A 20,492-nucleotide genomic window follows, 5' to 3' on the forward strand; every position below is an offset into this window, starting at 1 on the left:
AAACACCTACATAACTCACTGTTTCACCTCACATAATGCACTACAATAAAATACTTCAGTTACAATTATTTAATAAAATAAGTTTTGACATGCTGAAATAAAATATACATGATAAACATTAAATCACCAAAACGGCTAACTAAAATATACATTGTAAGCATAATTTAATATTACTATACCTGAATACTTAATGTTCTTTATGAAATGTAATAAAATTCTATTTCAGAGGCTAACAGTGCTGCTGAACATACAAAAATCTGTTTCAAAGCCAAATCCTACTTTCCCTCTATACAAACATACTGTACATTCCTGCACAGAAATCATGATCGACAAACCAGATGAAATGCTTATGGACTGATTAATAGTTATTACGGACATGATGCTGTTACCAATAACAACACTACACTTCAGTTATCTTCATGTTGCAGACTTCAAGAAAAAGCTAATTACTGGCACATTATTGCATTACTGTATAAGCCAGTGGCATGGACTGGAATTGAGGCATCTTTTCATTTATTTTTCTTCAGAAAGATCTAGATGCCTTCAAATTATTTTGTAGTCCCTTTTTACAACTGAACTCCTGGGAATTGCACAGGGGTGTCAAATCAGTAAAATGAAGACATTTGACTTTCCTTTCAACACAATTTCATCTGGCCCCTGCAGCTAGCCAGTCTCAGCTCTGGTCTCAGGATGTCTCAAGACATTCTGCTGGATAAGTATGTGCAGCAACATTTCCATTGCAAATCGGAAATCCAGCTTGACAGTGAAACATTGAGGAACTCACTTTCAGTCTGTAATTTGGACCCTGAATTGCTATTGTTGATGCAAGTACGTGTCAAATATTGTGATAACAGTAAGTGCCCCAGAGTGTCCTCACAGACAGTCACTCTGTGCACTCTGCGATCTCTGTGCCGTCCAGCAGCATGGTGTGGATGATGCCGTCCCTTCTCTTCCCGCTGCTCACAGCCTTGATGCAGCAGTCATGGTCCCCCAGCGTGAAGTGGGTCTCTGTCCCGTCCTCCACAAACTCCCCCTGCCAACGAGAACAAGCACCCATCCATTCACCTCCATCTCAGAGCACCTCCCAGTCAATAACAGCTCGTATTAAAACAGCGAGTTATCTTGAGTTCATCCATCTATTCATTTCAATAAGCATGCGTCCTTAGTTAAGGTGATCATGTGTGTATTTTGTAGCTGCTTTTATTCACAGCCACGTGTGGTGAATGTGAGGTAGTTGCAGGGCTCATGTAGGTAAAGCTGTTTGTAATCTGTAATGACAGCATTTCTCAATGTGTGGCTGAATCCATGCTTACCGCCGTCTCCATCTTCTGTCCATTACACCAGATATCCATGGTGTCTTTCTCTGGTCACAGGGGAAAGAACACAGGTGGAGTCAATGTCATCGAGATGCTTTAAGGCAAAAGACAAATACACACTCATCATATGTTCTTTTAGTTTTCAATGATGTAATCGCCACCCTGAACAAAAAGGAATATCTGTAAGACCTTTGAAGGTATGTGATTGCTGCCAAACAAGTTTCTCATGTGCAATCTTAAGCAGTGAAAATAATTCAGCCTTTCAGTTTCGTTTTAACATAAACATTTACAGAGCAGGCTGCTTTTGCAGAGGGCCTTGTAAATTATTACTGACAGGTACAATAACTCATGCATAACTCACTCCACAGCAACACACTGTGATAAGGCACGATGGCCCGACATCCACATTATCAAAAGGTTTTAGAAGGAGTGAGCCAACACTGTATGATTTCCAAAGTGTTCTTAAACATCCCCTGCCGTAAACACAGTTGCTTAGTGACAGTCAGCTGCTGTTCTCTCGGTGATTACAGCTCAGGGTTGCCAAGGGTGCTGCAGTCTAGTTTGTGCCCAGGGTTTTACCAACAACACCATCAACGCTGCTGACTTTGTTCTTAGCAGGGGGGCAGATGGTCACATGACTCAACTGGGCGTGTCATAGAGGCAGGGGCGTGTCATGGTGGCAGGGGCGTGTCATGGAGACAGGGGTAAACAAGAGGGCAAACAAGCTAATCTGTCCTAGTGGCCACACCCACACTGCTGGCCCTACAGGTCTAGTGGCCACACCCACACTGCTGGCCCTACAGGTCTAGTGGCCACACCCACACTGCTGGCCCTACAGGTCTAGTGGCCACACCCACACTGCTGGCCCTACAGGTCTAGTGGCCACACCCACACTGCTGGCCCTACAGGTTTCTGAGAGGCTCAGCCTGCAGTGTAGTCCACCAGGAAGGTAACCATGGAGACATGCACGGAGAGGGATTAACCCTCTCAGGTGACATAACTCACGGTGAGGGGTTTAAGCAGCTAAAGAGATCAACCCTCCTTCTTTGATACAACATCAGTGAATCACTGCAGTGGCAGAGGCTAAGCCCAGAGTCGCTAACACTAGCGGCTCTGTCCATTAATCTACAGAGGGCGTTTCATTTGTAGGGTTGATTTAACATAGGCCACCATCATGTTATATATGACACCAGTCCCAGCCCCTGTCCCCTCAGTCTGCATGGGCATGCTGAGGTGGCCACACAGTCGTATCTTGCCTTCCCTACGCGTAGACTCGTGCGTGACCTCCAACACTTTTAAAAGGACCTCAATCAGCTAAATCAGTTTCAATCTTGCCTCTTCCACCCCTTTCCTCCAACATCCACTCAGGGAAATGTCCAAGTGCGTGTTGACCCCAGACCAGGCCCCTGGACCACTCACCCAGGACCACCCTGCAGTCAATGCCGTCCAGGTTGAGCACCCAGGTGCTGGTGGTCTTGGAGCGGTTCTCCATATATTTCTTCAGGCTCTTCCCGTTTATCTCCAGGGTGTATTCGTACGCAAAGCCGCTGACCGCATCAATGTTGATGGTGGCTTTGGTTTCAGAGCTACCCACCAGGAAGGTCTCCTTGCCCACCAGTTTAAACATCCAGTCTCTCCTCACAACTTCCTGTTAGATGGAACAATAGGGACAGTGTTCATTCCATGTGTCATGTCGCATTATTGATGTTTTCCCCCGATAGATATGCATGCATTTAAGAGCATCATAATGTAGGAGTACTGCTTTTTCACATTAGTTTATGTCATGTGAACACAATTAAGTTTATATTTGCTCCATCAAAAAACAAACGTTTCACTAAAACGTGTACGTTGCACTTGCCTTTCCATCAATGCAGATCACTCGTTTTCCTGTGGTTGTGCCATGTTCAAACTCAATCCGATGAACTCCATCACTTAACGCCACTTCCCACACGCCAACAAGGTCGCCCGACATACTCTGACCACTGTGTTTCTGGCGTACCTGACCACCTGCTTTCGAAAAAAGAAACGTTGCTAGTTAAATCACTAGTAAATATGCAAACAGGTATCTACTACGTACTGTATTCACAAATCGGCACAACTAACGTTACCCTACCTAGCTAGTCTAACAAGTCAGTCTACCAGCTACTTGCAAGGTGGTGCTGCCACTGGCGGGAAGCACACAATTCTAGTCAAGCTACTAAACCAAATTAGCTAGCAAGACTCCTGTACTGTACTAGTAACGAGCTAGCCATCCAAAAAAACAAGTACTGTAGCACGTTGAATCTAACAGTTCGCTTAACGTCTTACCTTTAAGTTTCAATACGATTTAATGTAATGACGCAAAGTCAGCTACGCAGGTAGCTAAATAGAGAACAATCGGGAAATACAACCGGACCTTAGGAAGGTCCAGCTAGCTTTGACTAGCTCGTTAACAAGCAAATTGATACAGGTACAACGGATAGACTTTACTAGTAGTTACTATGGTAACTCAGTCTTCTTCTTCGACGACAGTCCTCGACTGTTGTAAACGGACGATGCATTAGTGCCGCCTAGTGGAGAGGTGCCACAGGATTAAATGCAGGAAATCTTTTTTTTTTATAAAAAAAATAAACCGAACTAAACTGACGACTTGGAAATTAATGGTCAGAGACATCATCCAAATAAGATTTGTACATGCCTGTGCAGGCTACACGTTTTCCTTTTAATTAAATGCAGCTATAGTGTCTCTATGGAAGCACATCAGTGACATAATGTGTCAGTGCATAACATTTGAAATTGGGTCTAGCTTTAGTTCTCGTAGCTTCAGTACCTTGTTGGAAATGCTTTGCAAAACTCCAAACCTACATTAACTTTAAAGCTTGTGAGTCAGAACATCTGATACAGACTACTTTCTTTCCTTAATATTTATTAAAGTAATCTAAAAGTTATATTGTATCTGTATCCCTCTATCTCTCTCCCTATCACACACTCACACACACACACACACGCACACACACACACACACACACACAAGCTTATCTTGCCTTACACATCTCTGTAAAAGCTTTTCCATGTATATGCAACCACCTTTCACACTTGACATTATCAAAGGTGGATATTGAAATGGAATTACAATCCCCTGGTGGAAGGAGATCTGACACCAGCAGAAACACCACACCCCTCCAGATGCAGCCTGAGGGAGGGGAGAAGTGAGGGGGTTTGGTATCTAGGAGGATTTTGTTTTTCAAATTTGCCGCTGCTCCCGTGTCACACTGGATCTGACTAACCCAACCACACGTATTTAGTGTCATGTTTAACATCTGTTTATATTTCTGAATTTGTTCAGGCCATGACATGAGTCGCCTCTGTCAGTGTAAATAGGCAACACATGACTTTAAATAAAATGCCATTGACATGAAAATGCTAGAGTCATTACAAAATACGAGTAAAGGTTTGGCAATAGGGCTACACAATTAGAACATGGACTGTTTGAACTGAAACTCGTTAAGTGTGAAGCAGTCTGACCATCCCACTCTGACTCACCACAACAGATGATTTATGGATCTCATGATGTGTGACGGCTGGATGAGGTGAGGAGATTGCCCTGGGGAATTACAACACAAGCAGAAGAAGCTTGAGGATCTACAACCACATGACCAAACATAAGGTCTTGTCACCTTGGAAAATTCAACATTCTAAGAAGAGATAAATAAGTTTAAACTTGTTTAAAACAGTGGATATACATTTAAAATCGTCCTGATTGAGTGTATCTGGGCTCTGAGATGGTGGCCCTCACACACCAGCCTAATTGTGAATCTGCACATGCCAGTCTGTCTTAGCTCACAGTCTCGAACAGTTGGAAGGCAAACATATTTCTGAACAGGCCACATAAAGTCTGTGTCTATTTTAGGCCCCTCTTGCCCTCTATTATTACAGGAGGAATGACACCCAGCTCTATAAAGAAGGAGTGTGTGACAGACTGGGACACAGGCCTGGTACCAAGATATATTTTAAACAGAAAATTATATATTTTTGAAATCACAATCAGTTATAGTAATTTTCCCAAAAAAGTTGATAACATATGGAGAAAAAAAAAGTTTGGATTGCTTTTTTCAAAAGGTTGAAAAAGTTATTTGAAAAAAAAGGTTTTGAAAAAAGGGTTTAAAAAAAAAGTTCGGCTTTGCTATCTACTCTGTTTAAGACTTCTCGGTTCTCATCTGCCCTCTCTTTTCACTGAAAATAAAAAACTGGTGAAAAAAATCGAAAAGTTGGAAAAAGAATTGGTTTTCGAAAAAAATACTTAATACATGATCCTTAAGTTTCAATTTCTATTCTCTACATTCAGCTCCAGGGGCTGGAGCCCCCCCCCCCCCCCCCCCCCCCCCAAAAAAAAAGTTTCATTAGCCCCCCCAAAACAATTTAATAAAAAAATCACATTTTAAATCTAAACTTGTTAATTTCTCTTCCTAAAACCCACTAGAGGACACTATTTAAAAGGATATTTTTCCCCCAATAAATCTGGTGGAACATGCCCCCAGACCCCCCTAGTTTTGCTGGGTCACAGGAAAAATAATAGGTTTTATCTAGGGGCTTAGCCCCCCCAAAAGTGGGAACCTAGATTCGCCCCTGATTCACTTCATAAATTAGGAGGCATTGCTTTCCCCTACACGAAAGTAGATAAGATGCTTTTCTATGTAAAAACGGTAATGGTATTAGCAATACTGGCCCTGTATTTACTTGGTATCGGATCAATACCAAATTTTGCACTATCGCAGGCGTTTGCAGTATCGCAGAGGTGGTGTTGCAATTCCTCAGGATTTTAGTACATGTTCAGTCTTGACTGAAGAACAGTTCAAAGTTCAAAGCAGACCTGTTTGATAGTCTGTGCAGCAATGAAACAGAGCATTGGTCGATGGGGCCAGGACTGTACACAGAACAGGGCTAGGGGGCAGCATCCATAGATATAGTGTTATATCTATGGCAACATCAACCCACCACTAGCTAACAAAGTACTGTAGGAGAACTCTGACTGGCTTATCACTCATTAATTAAAAAATTGCAAACAAATTGCATTGCAAACAACTTCTGACTTTAAAAACGACCAAATTATAGTAATAAAATTAGCATATTTTGACAAAGCTTGCTACGTAAAGTACCTGTTTTGTTTGATGCCGGCTCATACATTTCTGATATGAATTTCAATTTGCGCGTTTGTATATTTCTGAATGCCATGGAAACCCTCAAACCAATAACAATCGATTGTAAGAGCCGAAGCAGAGAATGTCTAATATAGTCTTAAACAGGCTCTGGCCGAAGTTACACGAACTCTGTTTATTCAGGTACGTCATTTCCTGAATTTCTATCCGGCGGTGTCCAAAGAACCTGTGTCGGTGACATAGGCATGAAAAGGGGGGCGGCAATTTCTCAAGTGCATCCATTTAAATTAACCCTACCTCTACCTCCCGCTGTCCTCAAACGCACTACCAGCAGAGGACGCCAACAGCGGCACGTCATGTCTGTGTTGTGGTGGTGGGGGTGGGGTGGGAACCTTGCCTAGGACACCAAATGTGCTAGGACCGGCACCGGCACTCCTGGTGGTGTCCCCAAAACCGGGACCACGTTATTCCTCGTATTGCACACCTCTACTAGGAACCTTGACTTCCATGGATATCACGGACATGGCTGGCCAAACCAACTGGTAGGAACTCGTTAAAACCTTCCTACTCGGACGGGCCCTCTGTTTTCATTGGGTGACACGAGTACGACGTCTTCTGACGTCTTTGCAATCAGAAACGTGCCCCTTCTGAACTGTGATATTTAGTGTGTTTGCTGAAAGCAAAACACTAAACACACTACTGTTGTCCTGCATACTTATTTCTTTTCCTCATCTGACCACTTTTTTGCCGTCAATTAGTTTTTGTTTATTATTACGGACGAGAACCGACTGGCTTTGTATCACAAACGTTTTTGATTACCTACTAAAGCTTGGTCACATAAGCGAAGTCTAATAAAACTAAGACTTATGAAACTGAACACGGCTCACACCACTGGCAGCTTGCAAGAAGAGTGTGTGAGAGCGATGGATCCCCTGGTAGCAGCTATCGACCAAGGCACCAGCTCGACCAGGTTCCTGGTGAGTTGTCAACTGCGGAAGATGCATGCAAACTCCTTAGCTCCTTCTTACGAACTATGGCGAAAATCGTTTTAACATCAAAGGAAAGCAAAAGCGTACAAGCATGAATAATGTTCACATAGTCGTCTGGTTAACCTTTTTCCCATTCTGTCAAAGCCACATGAAATGTATTTAAGAGGAAGTGTTCCATCATGCATGCTATGAATGACAACACAACTGTCTTTAAAAGGTGATATATTCGAAAAACTATTAACTAACCACTATGAAGTTGGGATGTACTGTTTTCCTTGTTAATATTACATTTTACCCATGCATCCAGCTGTGCATTTCTGGTTTAGCGAGTACCGCTTATAGTGACTTCATCACAGGTGAAACGGACACCACCACAGGAGCAGTTAACCACAGTTAAAGAGGTTGGAGGGTTATTTGCTGTTTGATAACCTGCCCGCAACCTTTTTCTTTGCAGTTTCCAGAGGTTATAGACCTCTTGTTACCAGGGGCGCCTATAGGGGGGAAAAGTTAGGACAATTCCAAGGGACCCTGACTGACAGGGGCCCCAAAAAAATTATAAAAAACTAATCAAAATTATAAACTTTTTTTTTTTTTCATGGGGCCCCTGCTTGTTACTCAACTACAGCAGCCCTGGTCGATAGGCTTGTCAGGAGTTGTAATGAACTACAGACTCCACAGGAATTGTTAATGTTTTACTTGAGATGGTTGGTTGTTATTGGAACCCATTGCACCCATTGCTCATCTTTATTATTGAATCGCACATCCGCATGTTGTTGTTGAAGACTTCGTCACCAACAAAACCACAAGGAAACAGAATGACCTATTACAAGGGATAAGCCCTTCATATTCCTTAAGTGGCTATTCTACAGTGTTTAAACCAACTTCGTCCCTCTATGTCGTACACCAGTAGACTATAAAGGTGTCCTCTATGTCGTACACCATTAGACTATAAAGGTATCCCAAAAAGGCTAGATAACTATGTCTATAACTTTCTGGAGGAGGTTATGTTTAACCTCCTCCTCCTCCTCCACTCCTCAAGATAACGGGAAAAATTATTTAGTCTACAACAGTTCTCTTGTCTGCCCTGTGCTCGCTCGCCAACTCTCTCTCACAATCACCCACTCTCTTGCTGTTTCCCTCTCTTTCTAACTCTCTCTCTTTGTCTCCCACCCTTCTCTCTCTCTCTCTCTCTCTCTCTTTGTCTCCCCCCTCTCTCTCTCCAGGTGTTCAACGCTAAAACAGCAGAGGTTGTCAGTCAACACCAGGTTGAAATAAAGCAGAGTTTTCAAAAAGAAGGGTGAGTTCATCTGACCTGTAGTCATAAAGCAATATCGTTATACTATGATCTGTCTGTCTAGACTCCTAGTCTATCTCTAACATCCTAGTCCATCTCTAACATCCTAGTCCATCTCTAACATCCTAGTCCATCTCTAACATCTTAGTCCATCTCTAACATCCTAGTCCATCTCTAACATCCTAATCCATCTCTAACATCCTAGTCCATCTCTAACATCCTAGTCCATCTCTAACATCTTAGTCCATCTCTAACATCCTAGTCCATCTCTAACATCCTAATCCATCTCTAACATCCTAGTCCATCTCTAACATCCTAGTCCATCTCTAACATCTTAGTCCATCTCTAACATCCTAGTCCATCTCTAACATCTTAGTCCATCTCTAACATCCTAGTCCATCTCTAACATCCTAGTCCATCTCTAACATCCTAGTCCATCTCTAACATCCTAATCCATCTCTAACATCTTAGTCCATCTCTAACATCCTAATCCATCTCTAACATCCTAGTCCATCTCTAACATCCTAGTCCATCTCTAACATCCTAGTCCATCTCTAACATCTTAGTCCATCTCTAACATCCTAATCCATCTCTAACATTTTAGTACATCTCTAACATCCTAATCCATCTCTAACATCCTAGTCCATCTCTAACATCCTAGTCCATCTCTAACATCTTAGTCCATCTCTAACATCCTAGTCCATCTCTAACATCTTAGTCCATCTCTAACATCCTTGTCCATCTCTAACATCCTAGTCCATCTCTAACATCTTAGTCCATCTCTAACATCCTAGTCCATCTCTAACATCCTAGTCCATCTCTAACATCCTAGTCCATCTCCAGTGATCCTGAACCACTGTAGTATGTTCTCAGAGCAGGGCAGGGGGATACTGGCCTTCCTTGGTTACACTGTAACAAAGCAGTGTTAGATTGATTTAATCTCAAAGTCAAAGTGAACTTTATTGTCAAACAGACCAGCAACAAGTAGTTACACAGACGATCGAAATTGCGTTCCCCATCTCGACTTACTCAGAAACAAACTCAAAGTCCAACGTCCTGTCAACCATGGCCATGGTGTTTTATACCAAGTGGGCCCTACCGATAAAATAAAGGAAGAGCTAGGTGATACTCAAGCCAACTCAAATGACTTATTATTGCCATGACCTTGTAGAAAGATAGTCACTGGAGTTTCCTGTAGCAGATTAGACTACAGAATAAGACACGCCCACACAAAGGGTGTGGAAGACCATTCAGTCAGAGCTAACTCTGATGTAGGGGGGGTGAACTGTGACATATGTGACATTCTCTTCACCCGCCATGAAATTTCAACCAACTGTCCCTGTCCATTAGGAGTGTAGTGAGGATTTAATGCTATTGGCTAGCCTCACCAAGACAAGCAAATGTACGTTAAATCAAATGAGATGTGTATAGCCCTTTTTACAAGCAATGTCGCATAGGGTGTCGCAAATAACCCCAGATCAACACCTGTAACCAATGGAAACCCTACACACGTGTTCTATTCCTGTTTTACTGTCTGTGCGCGCGTGTAGATGGGTGGAGGAAGATCCCATGGAGATCCTTCAGTCTGTGTACGAGTGCATGGAGAGGACCTGTGACAAGATGAGTCCTCTCCAGATCTCCAACATCAAGGGTAACCTGACACCCCGCTGTCCTTCGCTACGTTCCACAGGGGTTCAAAACCCCCCAGGAAGAGCTCTGCCAGCTGCTTCAAGGTTTTGTTTTGATTTTTGTTTCTTCAGCCCTCGGAGTGACCAATCAGAGAGAGACTACAGTCGTTTGGGACAAGGACAGTGGAAAGCCTTTATACAATGCTATTGGTGGGTACACAATACGTCACTGCTCATTGGTCAATATCTGAATATACAGGTTTTAACACATTATGAGAAGACAGCTTTTTTATTTCCTGAGAAAAGTTTGACGTAGTCTCTGACGTATCGTGACTCACTGTACCTCCCCTGAGTTGTCTCATCGAGGAAACGCCAGCCCACATTGGGAAATTGCAACATGATTAAAACAGCAGAGCGTGTGTAAGTGCTGGCATTAGCGTAGCGGTTACATCAGTCCACAACTGTCCATTGTTGTGAGTGAGAAGCTGTGAATGCTGCTTTGTGGCTGATTAATCCTCAAGAATGCGCTTGTCTGTGTGGACGTGCTGATTGACTGGAGCTCTGAGTGAATCAGTTTGTTGTCTTTGTTCTGCAGTCTGGCTGGACCTGCGGACACAGTCCACGGTGGAGAGACTGATCAACAAGACCCCCGGCCAGAACAAGAACTACCTGAAGGTGAAGCCTGCTGATATGGAGGATCGCTCTCACTGCACTCAGCAGAGGAAGGACCCAACACTCACTACTGCAATTTAGCATTCACACACACAGTGTACACAGGCCACAACGATACTTACATACGAAATGTGTTTATTCCATTTCATTGTATGAACGTTAATATTATATATCTAGTGTGTCTTTACAGACGCGTGTTGGTAGTCAGTGTTGTGGGTACCTTTTACTGTGTAAATTACAATGCTGGATTCTTCCATCTCCTCCGTCTCTCCATCTCTGCTCCGTCTCTCCACTCCCTCTATCTCTCCTCCGTCTCTCCATCTCTCCGTCTCTCCATCTCTCCGTCTCTCCATCTCTCCCTTCAGCATAAGACAGGCCTGCCCATCAGCACCTACTTCAGTGCGGTCAAGCTGCGCTGGCTGATGGACAACGTGGAGGAGGTGCGGGAGGCGGTCCAGTCACACCGGGCCATGTTCGGTACTGTGGACGCCTGGCTCATCTGGGTAAGGCACACACACACACAACACACACACACAACACACACACACCAACAACACACACCCAAAAAACCGCTTGACAGTGAGGACATCCTTCTGTGTCAGTGCCTGACGGGGGGGAAGGAGGGAGGGGTTCACTGCACAGACGTGTCCAACGCCAGCCGCACCATGCTGTTCAATATCCACACTCTGGACTGGGACCCGGAGCTCTGCAGGTAGGAACACACACACACACACACGTGTACAGTACACACACACGTGTACAGTACACACACACGTGTACAGTACACACACACGTGTACAGTACACACACACACGTGTACAGTACACACACACATGTACAGTACACACACACGTGTACAGTACACACACATTTACACACACACTTGCATGTGCAGCCATATTTTAGGGACAGGCCACAATAAATTATCTTTGTTGTTGTTCTAATAGGTATTTTGATGTCCCAATGGAAATATTGCCCAAAGTAAGAAGTTCTTCAGAAGTATATGGATCCCTGGTGAGTTTACACATCTTATGCTGTGTGTGTGGGGGTGTGGGGGGGTGGGGGGAGGGGGGGGGGTTAGTAGAATGGGTGGTTGTGTCTGTCAGAATTATTGCTGGCATTTACTTACCAATAAATGCAACCATAAATGGTAATTAGACTAAATTACTTAGTGTGTAGTCAGAATTACTTCTGACTTAAGATAAGACTCATGTTTGTACGTGTAATTCAAGATTAGGTGATGGTTAGTAGGTAAGGATTGTGAGGCAACAGGTAGGCAGTACATGGTTTTTCATGTTACTTCCAAGGTAACACAGTCCAATCAAACCACTGTGTCATAAAAATATAATTCTGGATAACAAGATGCCACACATGTAAGTTTGAATGATGCAAATCTGGTTGATTTGAGCATGATGATTTGAAGCTGTGGAGAGATTCTGCTGTTGTGTAGAAAAGACTAATCTGCATACTGTGGAAAGACATTAGTTCAAGGGCAGGAGGGTTGACTAAGGAACATACTCTAGTCAGGTGCCAGTATTTGTGGGACGGGATGTCCCAAAATAGTTCAGTTCTGTTCACCCGTCTGTGGAAATGAAGCCAGGTTTTAGAGGAGACAGATTGAGACTTTCTATATTAGACATCCAGTAAAACTGTGACATCCAGTAAAACACACACACACACATCCCAGACTTGTACACTACTATTCTTAAACTGTTACACCCCTATTCAAAATTTATGATCCCTATATGTTGAATGTATGTACCTTCAAAGTAAATTCCTTGTCTGTGCAAACTTTCATGTCTATTAAACCCCTTTCTGATTCTGATCCACACAGACCAATGCAGATTTAAACTATGTGAAAGGCCATACTCACTAATCTGAGAGGTCATCTTTTGTCACAGAAGTAGTTCAACTCAGAGGGTTGGGTGTGTTTGTTTTCTGAGTGTGTCTGTCCTGCGACACCAGTTACACAACCTGCACTCTGCCCGGTGTTCAGAGGTCAGCAGTGAGCTGCTTGTCCCCCACTTCTCCTGCAGGGATCGAACATCACTTTCCTCTAAAGGCCAGGTCACACTGACCAAACAGACAAACTGACATGGGTGACACTGTGACTGTTACCATGGCTGCGGGAACTAGGGGTGCTGGGGGTGCTCCCTGCTGACAGCACGAGAATTTCAAATAGGAGGACTTGACAATCCACCACCGCGGCACCACCTCGCAACATTAAGGCCCCCCAGCAGCCCCTGATCAAATCTGTTTCCACGGCTATGGTTTCACCAAACATTCTAAGCAGCCACCAGTGGAATGTGTGTTGGACGATGTCGGGCCGGTGGGAACCGGCCTCAAAAAGAGGCACAGTGTGTCTCGTCAGGCTCAGGACAAACACAATGAAGCCACTGTAACAGGCCCAAAATGATGGGTGACATGAAATACCAAGAGCCGTATATTACTGCAAGTCCTATATCACCACCTAGCTCACCCAGAGACATCAGTATTCTCTGAAACAACCTCCGTCTGCTGACCAGATAGTAATGATCCCTTCCCCCTCTGCTCTGCTCTGTGTGTGGGGGGGAGGGGGCCTAACACCAGCCCCTTGGCTCTCCTGTCTTTTTCCACCAAGCCACGGCACACCAGCTCAGCTGTCAGGCCTGTGACAGAGCTGAGGTCGACTGAGTTGGTGTCTCAGTTTAGCTCTCAGGAAGCCCCTCCCTCTCTCTCTGTCAGGTGTTGCACCTGTCCTCTTTGGATTCACACACATTTGATGTTGCCTCTCCTCCTCTGTCTCCCCTTTCTACTAGAAATCGGGTTCTCTCGCAGGAGTGCCAATTTCAGGGGTAAGAAGCATATTTATTTTTGTGTAATATTTTACCTTTTACTTCACATGAGCAGAACTTGGCTTGTCATGAAACAGTTCTGCGACAGCATTGACTGTGGAGGTTCAGTGAAAGCACTGAAGCACAAGGATAAGTACTTTTAGAGGGGTTAGTGGTAGAGCATTTGTCTTCAGGTCACAGGTTCTAATCCCCAATCCTTTGATTAAAACTTTTGCTGAATGAGTACATGACATTAGTGTAATATCACTTTTCCACCAGTCATCACCTGACATGACTGTGTGGACAGGTGTGTGGACAGGTGTGTGTTAGAGGACTGATGGGACGTGCTTGTGTCTCCAGTGTCTGGGAGACCAGTCGGCTGCTCTGGTGGGACAGATGTGCTTCCAGGATGGACAGGCCAAAAACACGTACGATCTCTCACCTACAACACCTGTCTCACCTACAACACCTGTCTCACCTACAACACCTGTCTCACCTACAACACCTGTCTCACCTACAACATCTGTCTCACCTGTATCACCTGGATAACCATTCACATACCAATAAGGAAGGCCATAAGGAAGTGAGGAGCATGTCAACGTTGCAGTCATTTCTTGGCGTTTATAGGCAGAGCTGAGAGACTTTGAACTGGCAAGACTTTGAACTCTACCGAGGGTGAGGTTGATGTGGCCTGGAGGTTAATGGCTTTTTTAGAAAGGGGCTTGGTCAAAGTCCAGGGTTTCCCGTAGAAAATCTGTTAGTTAAGGTGGTAGGGTGGGGTTTGCCGTCAGACTGGGGGGGGGTCTAGTTTGTGCGGTAGACTAATGTGTTTTACAGAGAAGGAACACTGGTGTTGGTCACGGTTTGGAATGAAAAGGAGAAAACAGGACAGAGTAACACGGCGGGTATCGCTCATAAAAAACCCGACGTAGTTAAGGCAGCAGGCGGGCGTTGCTTAGGAGGCTGCCTTAACTGCAAAGTGCTGCGGGAAACCCTGAAGTCAAAGTAAACTTTATTGTCAATCAGACCAGCAACAAGTAGTTACACAGACGATCGAAATTGTGTATCTCCATACTCCAAATGTGCAGTGTTTAGTTGGTGTGTGTATCCATGTAGCATACTCTCTCTCTCTCTGGAAGTCTCTCTCTCTCTCTCTCTCTGGATGTCTCCCCCTCTCTCTCTGGATGTCTCTCTTTCTTTCTCTCTCTGGATGTTTCCCCCTCTCTCTCCCTCACACAGTCTTTGTGTAGGACTGAAGGCACTGGTTTTCAAACAACAAGCCTTCAGTGTCATAAACATTCTGAAGTATCTGACTAGATTGTGTCTGATTGTGTCACTCCTTTGTGCTTTACTCTCAAGGTATGGAACTGGTTGCTTCCTGTTAAGAAACACAGGGCTCAAGGTAAGATCATATTACACTCATTAAACATGTCCAGTCTGTACTGTAGACTGTAATAGTTTGGTATGTTTTTTTCACTTCTTGTCCTCTTCCTCCCTCACTTCCTGTCCCCCCCCCCCACCTTAGCCAGTGATGTCCGACCACGGGCTTCTGACCACGGTGGCCTACCAGCTGGGAAAGGACGCTCCTCCCTGCTACGCTCTGGAGGTGAGCAGGACTGGGCAGGTCTGCTGTGTGACTGGTGCTGTGTGACTGATCTGCTGTGTGACTGGTTCTGGTGTGTGACTGGTTCTGGTGTGACTGGTTCTGCTGTGTGAGTGGTTCTGGTGTGTGACTGGTTCTGTTGTGACTGGTTCTGCTGTGTGACTGGTTCTGCTGTGTGACTGGTCTGCTGTGTGACTGGTTCTGCTGTGTGACTGGTCTGCTGTGTGACTGGTCTGCTGTGTGACTGGTTCTGCTGTGTGACTGGTCTGCTGTGTGACTGGTTCTGCTGTGTGACTGATCGGCTGTGTTTCCACAGGGCTCCGTGGCTATAGCAGGGGCAGTGGTGAGGTGGCTAAAGGATAACATGGGGATAGTCCAGTCCACCTCTGAGATAGGTGAGGACCCAGTCGCAACCTCAACCTTCACAGTACACATGCACAGCACACTACTGTCACATCGAGACTATTCATAAAATACATTTGAGCTCCTTGCGTTGTTTCTCTCCCTCCCCCTCTCTCCCTCTCCCTCTTTCACTCCCTTTCTCCTCTCTCTCTCTCCCCCTCCAGAGAAGCTGGCGGCAGCTGTTGGCACGTCGTACGGGTGTTACTTTGTTCCTGCCTTCTCTGGTCTGTACGCCCCCTACTGGGAACCCAGCGCACGAGGGTGAGGACACGCCCCCATACACCACAGTGACCTCACCACGGGACTGGATCACAGCACACCACACTGACCTCACCACGGGACTGGACCACAGCACGCCACACTGACCTCACCACGGGACTGGATCACAGCACACCACACTGACCTCACCACGGGACTGGATCACAGCACACCACACTGACCTCACCACGGGACTGGATCACAGCACACCACACTGACCTCACCACGGGACTGAACCACAGCACACCACACTGACCTCACCACGGGACTGGATCACAGCACACCACACTGACCTCACCACGGGACTGGATCACAGCACACCACACTGACCTCACCACGGCACTGGATCACAGCACACCACACTGACCTCACCACGGGACTGGATCACAGCACATTCATATCAATGTGTGTGTGTTCTACAGGATCATCTGTGGACTAACTCAGTTCACGAACAGGAACCACCTGGCCTTCGCTGCCCTTGAGGCAGTCTGTTTCCAGGCTAGAGAGGTACACTCTGGTGGTGTTTATGTCCATATGTGTCTGTACGTGTTCAAGTGTGTGTGTGTGTGACCAGATCCTGGAGGCTATGAACTAGAATAGCAGGATTGTGTTGAACTGCTGTGTGTGTGTGTCCAGATCCTGGATGCCATGAACAAGGACACTGGGCTGCCCCTGGCTCGACTGCAGGTGGACGGAGGGATGACCTCCAACAAGCTGCTGATGCAGCTGCAGGCCGACATCCTCTGCATGCCCGTTGGTGAGGAGCCCCGGGACGCTTGCAAGCCTGGCACACTCACCCTCGCACACTCACCCTCGCACACTCACCCTCGCACACTCACCCTCGCACACTCACCAATTTATAAAATACAGATCTGAGGTAAAGGTAATGAAATGCTAAAAGCTACAACTACTGGTTGTATTACCATTTGTAGTTAGTAGTACAACCAGAGTTCACATATGGATGTTTTAGTGAACTCAACTACACACTCACTGTCAATGTGTTCAGACACACAGTGTTGACATTAACAGGAAGACTTCTAACAGCAACCGGTTCTTTGTGTACACAACCACTCCAGAACGTACAGTCCAACACAACACACACGCACAGGTCATGGTGTGTGTGTAACATGGCTTGTGCCTCTCCAGACAGGCCAACCATGTCAGAGACAACGGCTTTGGGGGTAGCCATGGCTGCGGGGGCGGCGGTGGGGGTGTGGAGCCTGACCCCTGGTGACCTCCCAACCTGCACCCTCGAAACCTTCCATCCCCAGATCAACACAGACGGTAGGAGACAGTCTCTTCCTCCTCTCTCCCTCCTCTCTCTCTCTCTCTCTCTCCCTCGTCTCTCTCTCTCTCTCTGTCTCTCTCTCTTCCTCCTCTCTCTCTCTCTCTCTCTCTGTCTCGCTCTGTCTCTCTCTCTCTCTCCCTCCCTCACCCTCCTCATGTCCTCTTGACCCCACTGAGACAACAGCTGCATGGTTGAAGATTTGATGTTTTGAGTCTGGTATTGGGACGGTAACAGTTTTTAAATTGTCCTGCATTGATTGTGAAAGGTGTAACAGGACAGTGTCACCTAGTGGATAAATGTACATCATGTCATCCCAGTGTCACTTTTATTTTGTTCACAGAAAGTGAGTTTCGGTTCGCGCGTTGGAAGAAGGCTGTCCAGAAAGCCATGAACTGGGAGACCATAGAGCCGATCTCCTATAATAACGGTGAGCCCTGTGGATGATCTAAAGCCTTCCACCAGCTCTGGCCAAGCACAAGAGGCATGTTACCTGAGAATTATCAGTCTGACTCTGCTTAAGAAGTGGAGGCTAATTTTCACTCAAACACTCAATGAATGAAAACACTTATTGGTCAGCATTTGTATGTGTTCTAAGACTAAAGTGTATCAAGACAAGACCAAGACCAGTTAATTTGAGTTATAAGTTTTCAATTAGTTGGAATTTGCATTTGAAGTGGGAAGTTTTACATCCAATTACGCTAATTACGTAAATACAATTAAATAAATAAAAATAAATGTGGCAATACATAGACAATTTAGTGATATCCCCGCCGTTCTGATTTTGACCGTTCTTAAAATAAAATCATCCCGAGTCCGAGTAAAAATGCGGTCAATTCCGAGACCAAGACCTTCAAAAAGTGTTCCAGACGGTCTCAGGTACAACAACACTGTCTGACCCTCATGCCTTTCTGCAGTGGCGAGCAAGAAGATGAACGGATTGCCCTGGGGCATGCCCCCTCCCGGCCCAGCAGAGCTGACCCCTGAGGTCTGGCTCTTGTGTGTGTGTGTGTGTGTGTGTGTGTGTGTGTGTGTGTGTGTGTGTGTGTGTGTGTGTGTGTGTGTGTGTGTGTGTGTGTGTGTGTGCGCATGCGGGCGTGCATGTGTAAACACGGCTACCGTCTTCAGCACTCACGTCGGTATCACTTTGGCATGGCTTCTACCAAGCGGCAAGAACCACGTTCTGCTGACCTGCCGTGTATGCGCTTTCTTCTTTTCTGTAACATCTTTGGTGTGTCGTGCAGTGTAACACCAAGCCTATCAAGTACAACTTTAACTATTTATTCACCTTTCCATGAATGTCATGCCAGGATTCAAAACCGGAAAAAAAGTTTTGAAAGGTTAAAACAAGTTTTAATATTTTGAAATTAAGTTTCAAAAGTCTGAATATTTTTTTCAGAGTGGAACAACGACTGGAAATGTAATGTATTAAATTTGCCTTTTTTCTAAATATAAATTTCTACAAACCTTTCGAAACCTTTTTTTTTTTTACGGTTTTGAATCCTGGCATGATATTCATCCCGTCCCATTCGTCCGGGCCGTCTTCTTCGCTCGATCATGCTTAACATGTTGTTTGCCGAACACTTACTGTAACTGTAGTCTGTTGGTTTGCACAGGTCTTGTGATGACTTTTATCTCACGCCCTTCTCCCCCACTTAACTCTCAGGTCACAGTCAGTAGGATTTGAACCAGGACACTTCACTGCCAAGGAACTAAATGGGGGAATTCACAGGCTGAGAAAATGGCTCCGGGCAGCGGAGCGTCAACAATCAGCAGCGGTCCACAACAGCCTCGGTACTTTGGAGCTAGAAAGCTGACGAATGACTGATCTGAATTTAAATATGAAAGATCAGAAATATTTGTATGTCGAATTTCATCAAACTGAAATGTTTTGTTGTTGAATATATGATATCTGAATTATTTGTATTATATTTGTATTGAATTTAATAAAACTGAATTATTTTGATCCGGAAATACACATTTCTGAAATTCAGATTGCGGAAATTAAGATTGCGGAAATTCAGATAGTCCATAGGTCACTGATCATAAACTACGAGATAGCACCAAAAACATTGCAGGTAGCTAAAACATGACGCATAGGCTCCATTGTGAAAAGCAAATAAGTGCCAATGGGTATAACCAAAAGAGCATAAACAAATTACAATTACACAACATGAAAGTGCTAGAGTGTACCTAGTGGAAAGCAAGCAACAATAATATAATTCACAGTGAGTACAAGTAGTTAAATCAGTTACAACTAACCAACAAGTGCAACAAGTCCCTCAATAATTGTTATCGTGTTCCTGGAGGAAATAAACTAACATCCAACAAAATCTTTGATCCAACAAAAAAGTACCGTTGTACTCCCGGAACAAGTGCGTCTTGAGCCTTTTCTTGAAGGTGGAGAGACAGGCAGTATCTCCACCTTCAGGAGTCTAACAATAATAAAATGGCAAAATAACAGTAACATAGTAAGTTAGGGACTGTAGAAAAGTAACAGATAAATGCATGTTAAGATGACAGGAGACAGAAAGGTTCAACAGTCATACAAGGGTGACATTTAGATACATATCTAGCGGCACGGCTTGCAGTAGGCCCTTCACCCAGAGATATCCTTAATTTCTCATGTATGTTAAGTTCTGTGTAGTTTTCAATTAACTTAAACTAGTAACATTTTTCCAAATATTGATCTCTTATACTTTTATACTTGTAATATTTAAGTAGGAAATGTTTTTCTGTTTCAATTTTCCCTGATGTACAGTGCCCACAGATTCTATACCCTTTAGTTAACCATGTGTGTTTTTCCTTTTTCTTCCTTTTTCGATTGCAAGGGTGTGGGGTATTTGTGAACAGTATTTTTTTCACAAGCTCTTCTCCTGCCTGGCCCCAACACAAGCTCTTATCCTGCCTGGTCCCAACACAAGCTCTTCTCCTGCCTGGCCCCAACACAAGCTCTTCTCCTGCCTGGCCCCAACACAAGCTCTTCTCCTGCCTGGCCCCAACACAAGCTCTTCTCCTGCCTGGCCCCAACACAAGCTCTTCTCCTGCCTGGCCCCAACACAAGCTCTTCTCCTGCCTGGCCCCAACACAAGCTCTT

The 20,492-nt window shown here is 44.8% G+C and overlaps 2 protein-coding genes across 8 annotated transcripts; one reads left to right on the forward strand and one right to left on the reverse strand.

Moving 5' to 3' along the window:
• Positions 1-54: 54 nt before the first annotated feature.
• faima (Fas apoptotic inhibitory molecule a) lies at positions 55-6,902 on the reverse strand. Of its 6 annotated transcripts, none has more exons than XM_084689139.1 (6): positions 6,452-6,544; positions 4,839-4,899; positions 3,175-3,326; positions 2,736-2,964; positions 1,314-1,363; positions 55-1,033 (listed from the first exon to the last, which is right to left on the reverse strand). In XM_084689139.1, the coding sequence occupies exons 3-6, from the start codon at positions 3,286-3,288 to the stop codon at positions 884-886; spliced, it is 543 nt and encodes a 180-aa protein (XP_084545265.1). In that variant the 5' UTR covers positions 3,289-3,326; positions 4,839-4,899; positions 6,452-6,544; the 3' UTR covers positions 55-883. The 6 variants fall into 6 exon arrangements, with proteins under 6 accessions (XP_084545265.1, XP_084545266.1, XP_084545263.1 ...); XM_084689140.1 differs by having other exon boundaries at positions 3,175-3,323; positions 6,452-6,530; XM_084689137.1 differs by lacking the exons at positions 4,839-4,899; positions 6,452-6,544 and adding an exon at positions 6,749-6,902 and having other exon boundaries at positions 2,736-2,960; positions 3,171-3,323.
• A 249-nt stretch (positions 6,903-7,151) lies between these two features.
• Positions 7,152-19,361, forward strand: LOC146233543 (glycerol kinase-like). 2 transcript variants are annotated; one of them, XM_084689134.1, is made up of 20 exons: positions 7,152-7,428; positions 8,664-8,737; positions 10,285-10,385; positions 10,495-10,572; positions 10,958-11,037; positions 11,400-11,537; positions 11,637-11,746; positions 11,982-12,048; positions 13,833-13,868; positions 14,208-14,275; positions 15,207-15,249; positions 15,373-15,453; positions 15,767-15,845; positions 16,017-16,113; positions 16,533-16,617; positions 16,747-16,867; positions 17,257-17,394; positions 17,739-17,825; positions 18,313-18,383; positions 19,062-19,361. In XM_084689134.1, the coding sequence occupies exons 1-20, from the start codon at positions 7,318-7,320 to the stop codon at positions 19,080-19,082; spliced, it is 1,686 nt and encodes a 561-aa protein (XP_084545260.1). In that variant the 5' UTR covers positions 7,152-7,317; the 3' UTR covers positions 19,083-19,361. The 2 variants fall into 2 exon arrangements, with proteins under 2 accessions (XP_084545260.1, XP_084545261.1); XM_084689135.1 differs by lacking the exon at positions 18,313-18,383 and having other exon boundaries at positions 7,153-7,428.
• Positions 19,362-20,492: the final 1,131 nt, after the last annotated feature.

This window comes from Hypomesus nipponensis, chromosome 23 (assembly GCF_054491055.1).
Source record: "Hypomesus nipponensis isolate SF chromosome 23, ASM5449105v1, whole genome shotgun sequence".
NCBI classification, from domain to species: Eukaryota; Metazoa; Chordata; class Actinopteri; order Osmeriformes; family Osmeridae; genus Hypomesus; species Hypomesus nipponensis.

Excerpts from the sequence above, each read along its gene's own strand:
- LOC146233543 (XM_084689134.1), top strand. The coding sequence starts at position 7,318 with ATGAAACTGAACACGGCTCACACCACTGGCAGCTTGCAAGAAGAGTGT. Across the intron at positions 7,429-8,663 it reads CCAGCTCGACCAGGTTCCTG|GTGTTCAACGCTAAAACAGC; the intron begins GTGAGTTGTCAA and ends CTCTCTCTCCAG. Across the intron at positions 14,276-15,206 it reads GATGGACAGGCCAAAAACAC|GTATGGAACTGGTTGCTTCC; the intron begins GTACGATCTCTC and ends TTTACTCTCAAG.
- faima (XM_084689137.1), bottom strand. The coding sequence starts at position 6,809 with ATGACGTGCCGCTGTTGGCGTCCTCTGCTGGTAGTGCGTTTGAGGACA. Across the intron at positions 2,961-3,170 it reads CTGCATTGATGGAAAGGCAA|TTGTGAGGAGAGACTGGATG; the intron begins GTGCAACGTACA and ends TCTAACAGGAAG. Across the intron at positions 1,034-1,313 it reads GACAGAAGATGGAGACGGCG|GGGGAGTTTGTGGAGGACGG; the intron begins GTAAGCATGGAT and ends TCTCGTTGGCAG.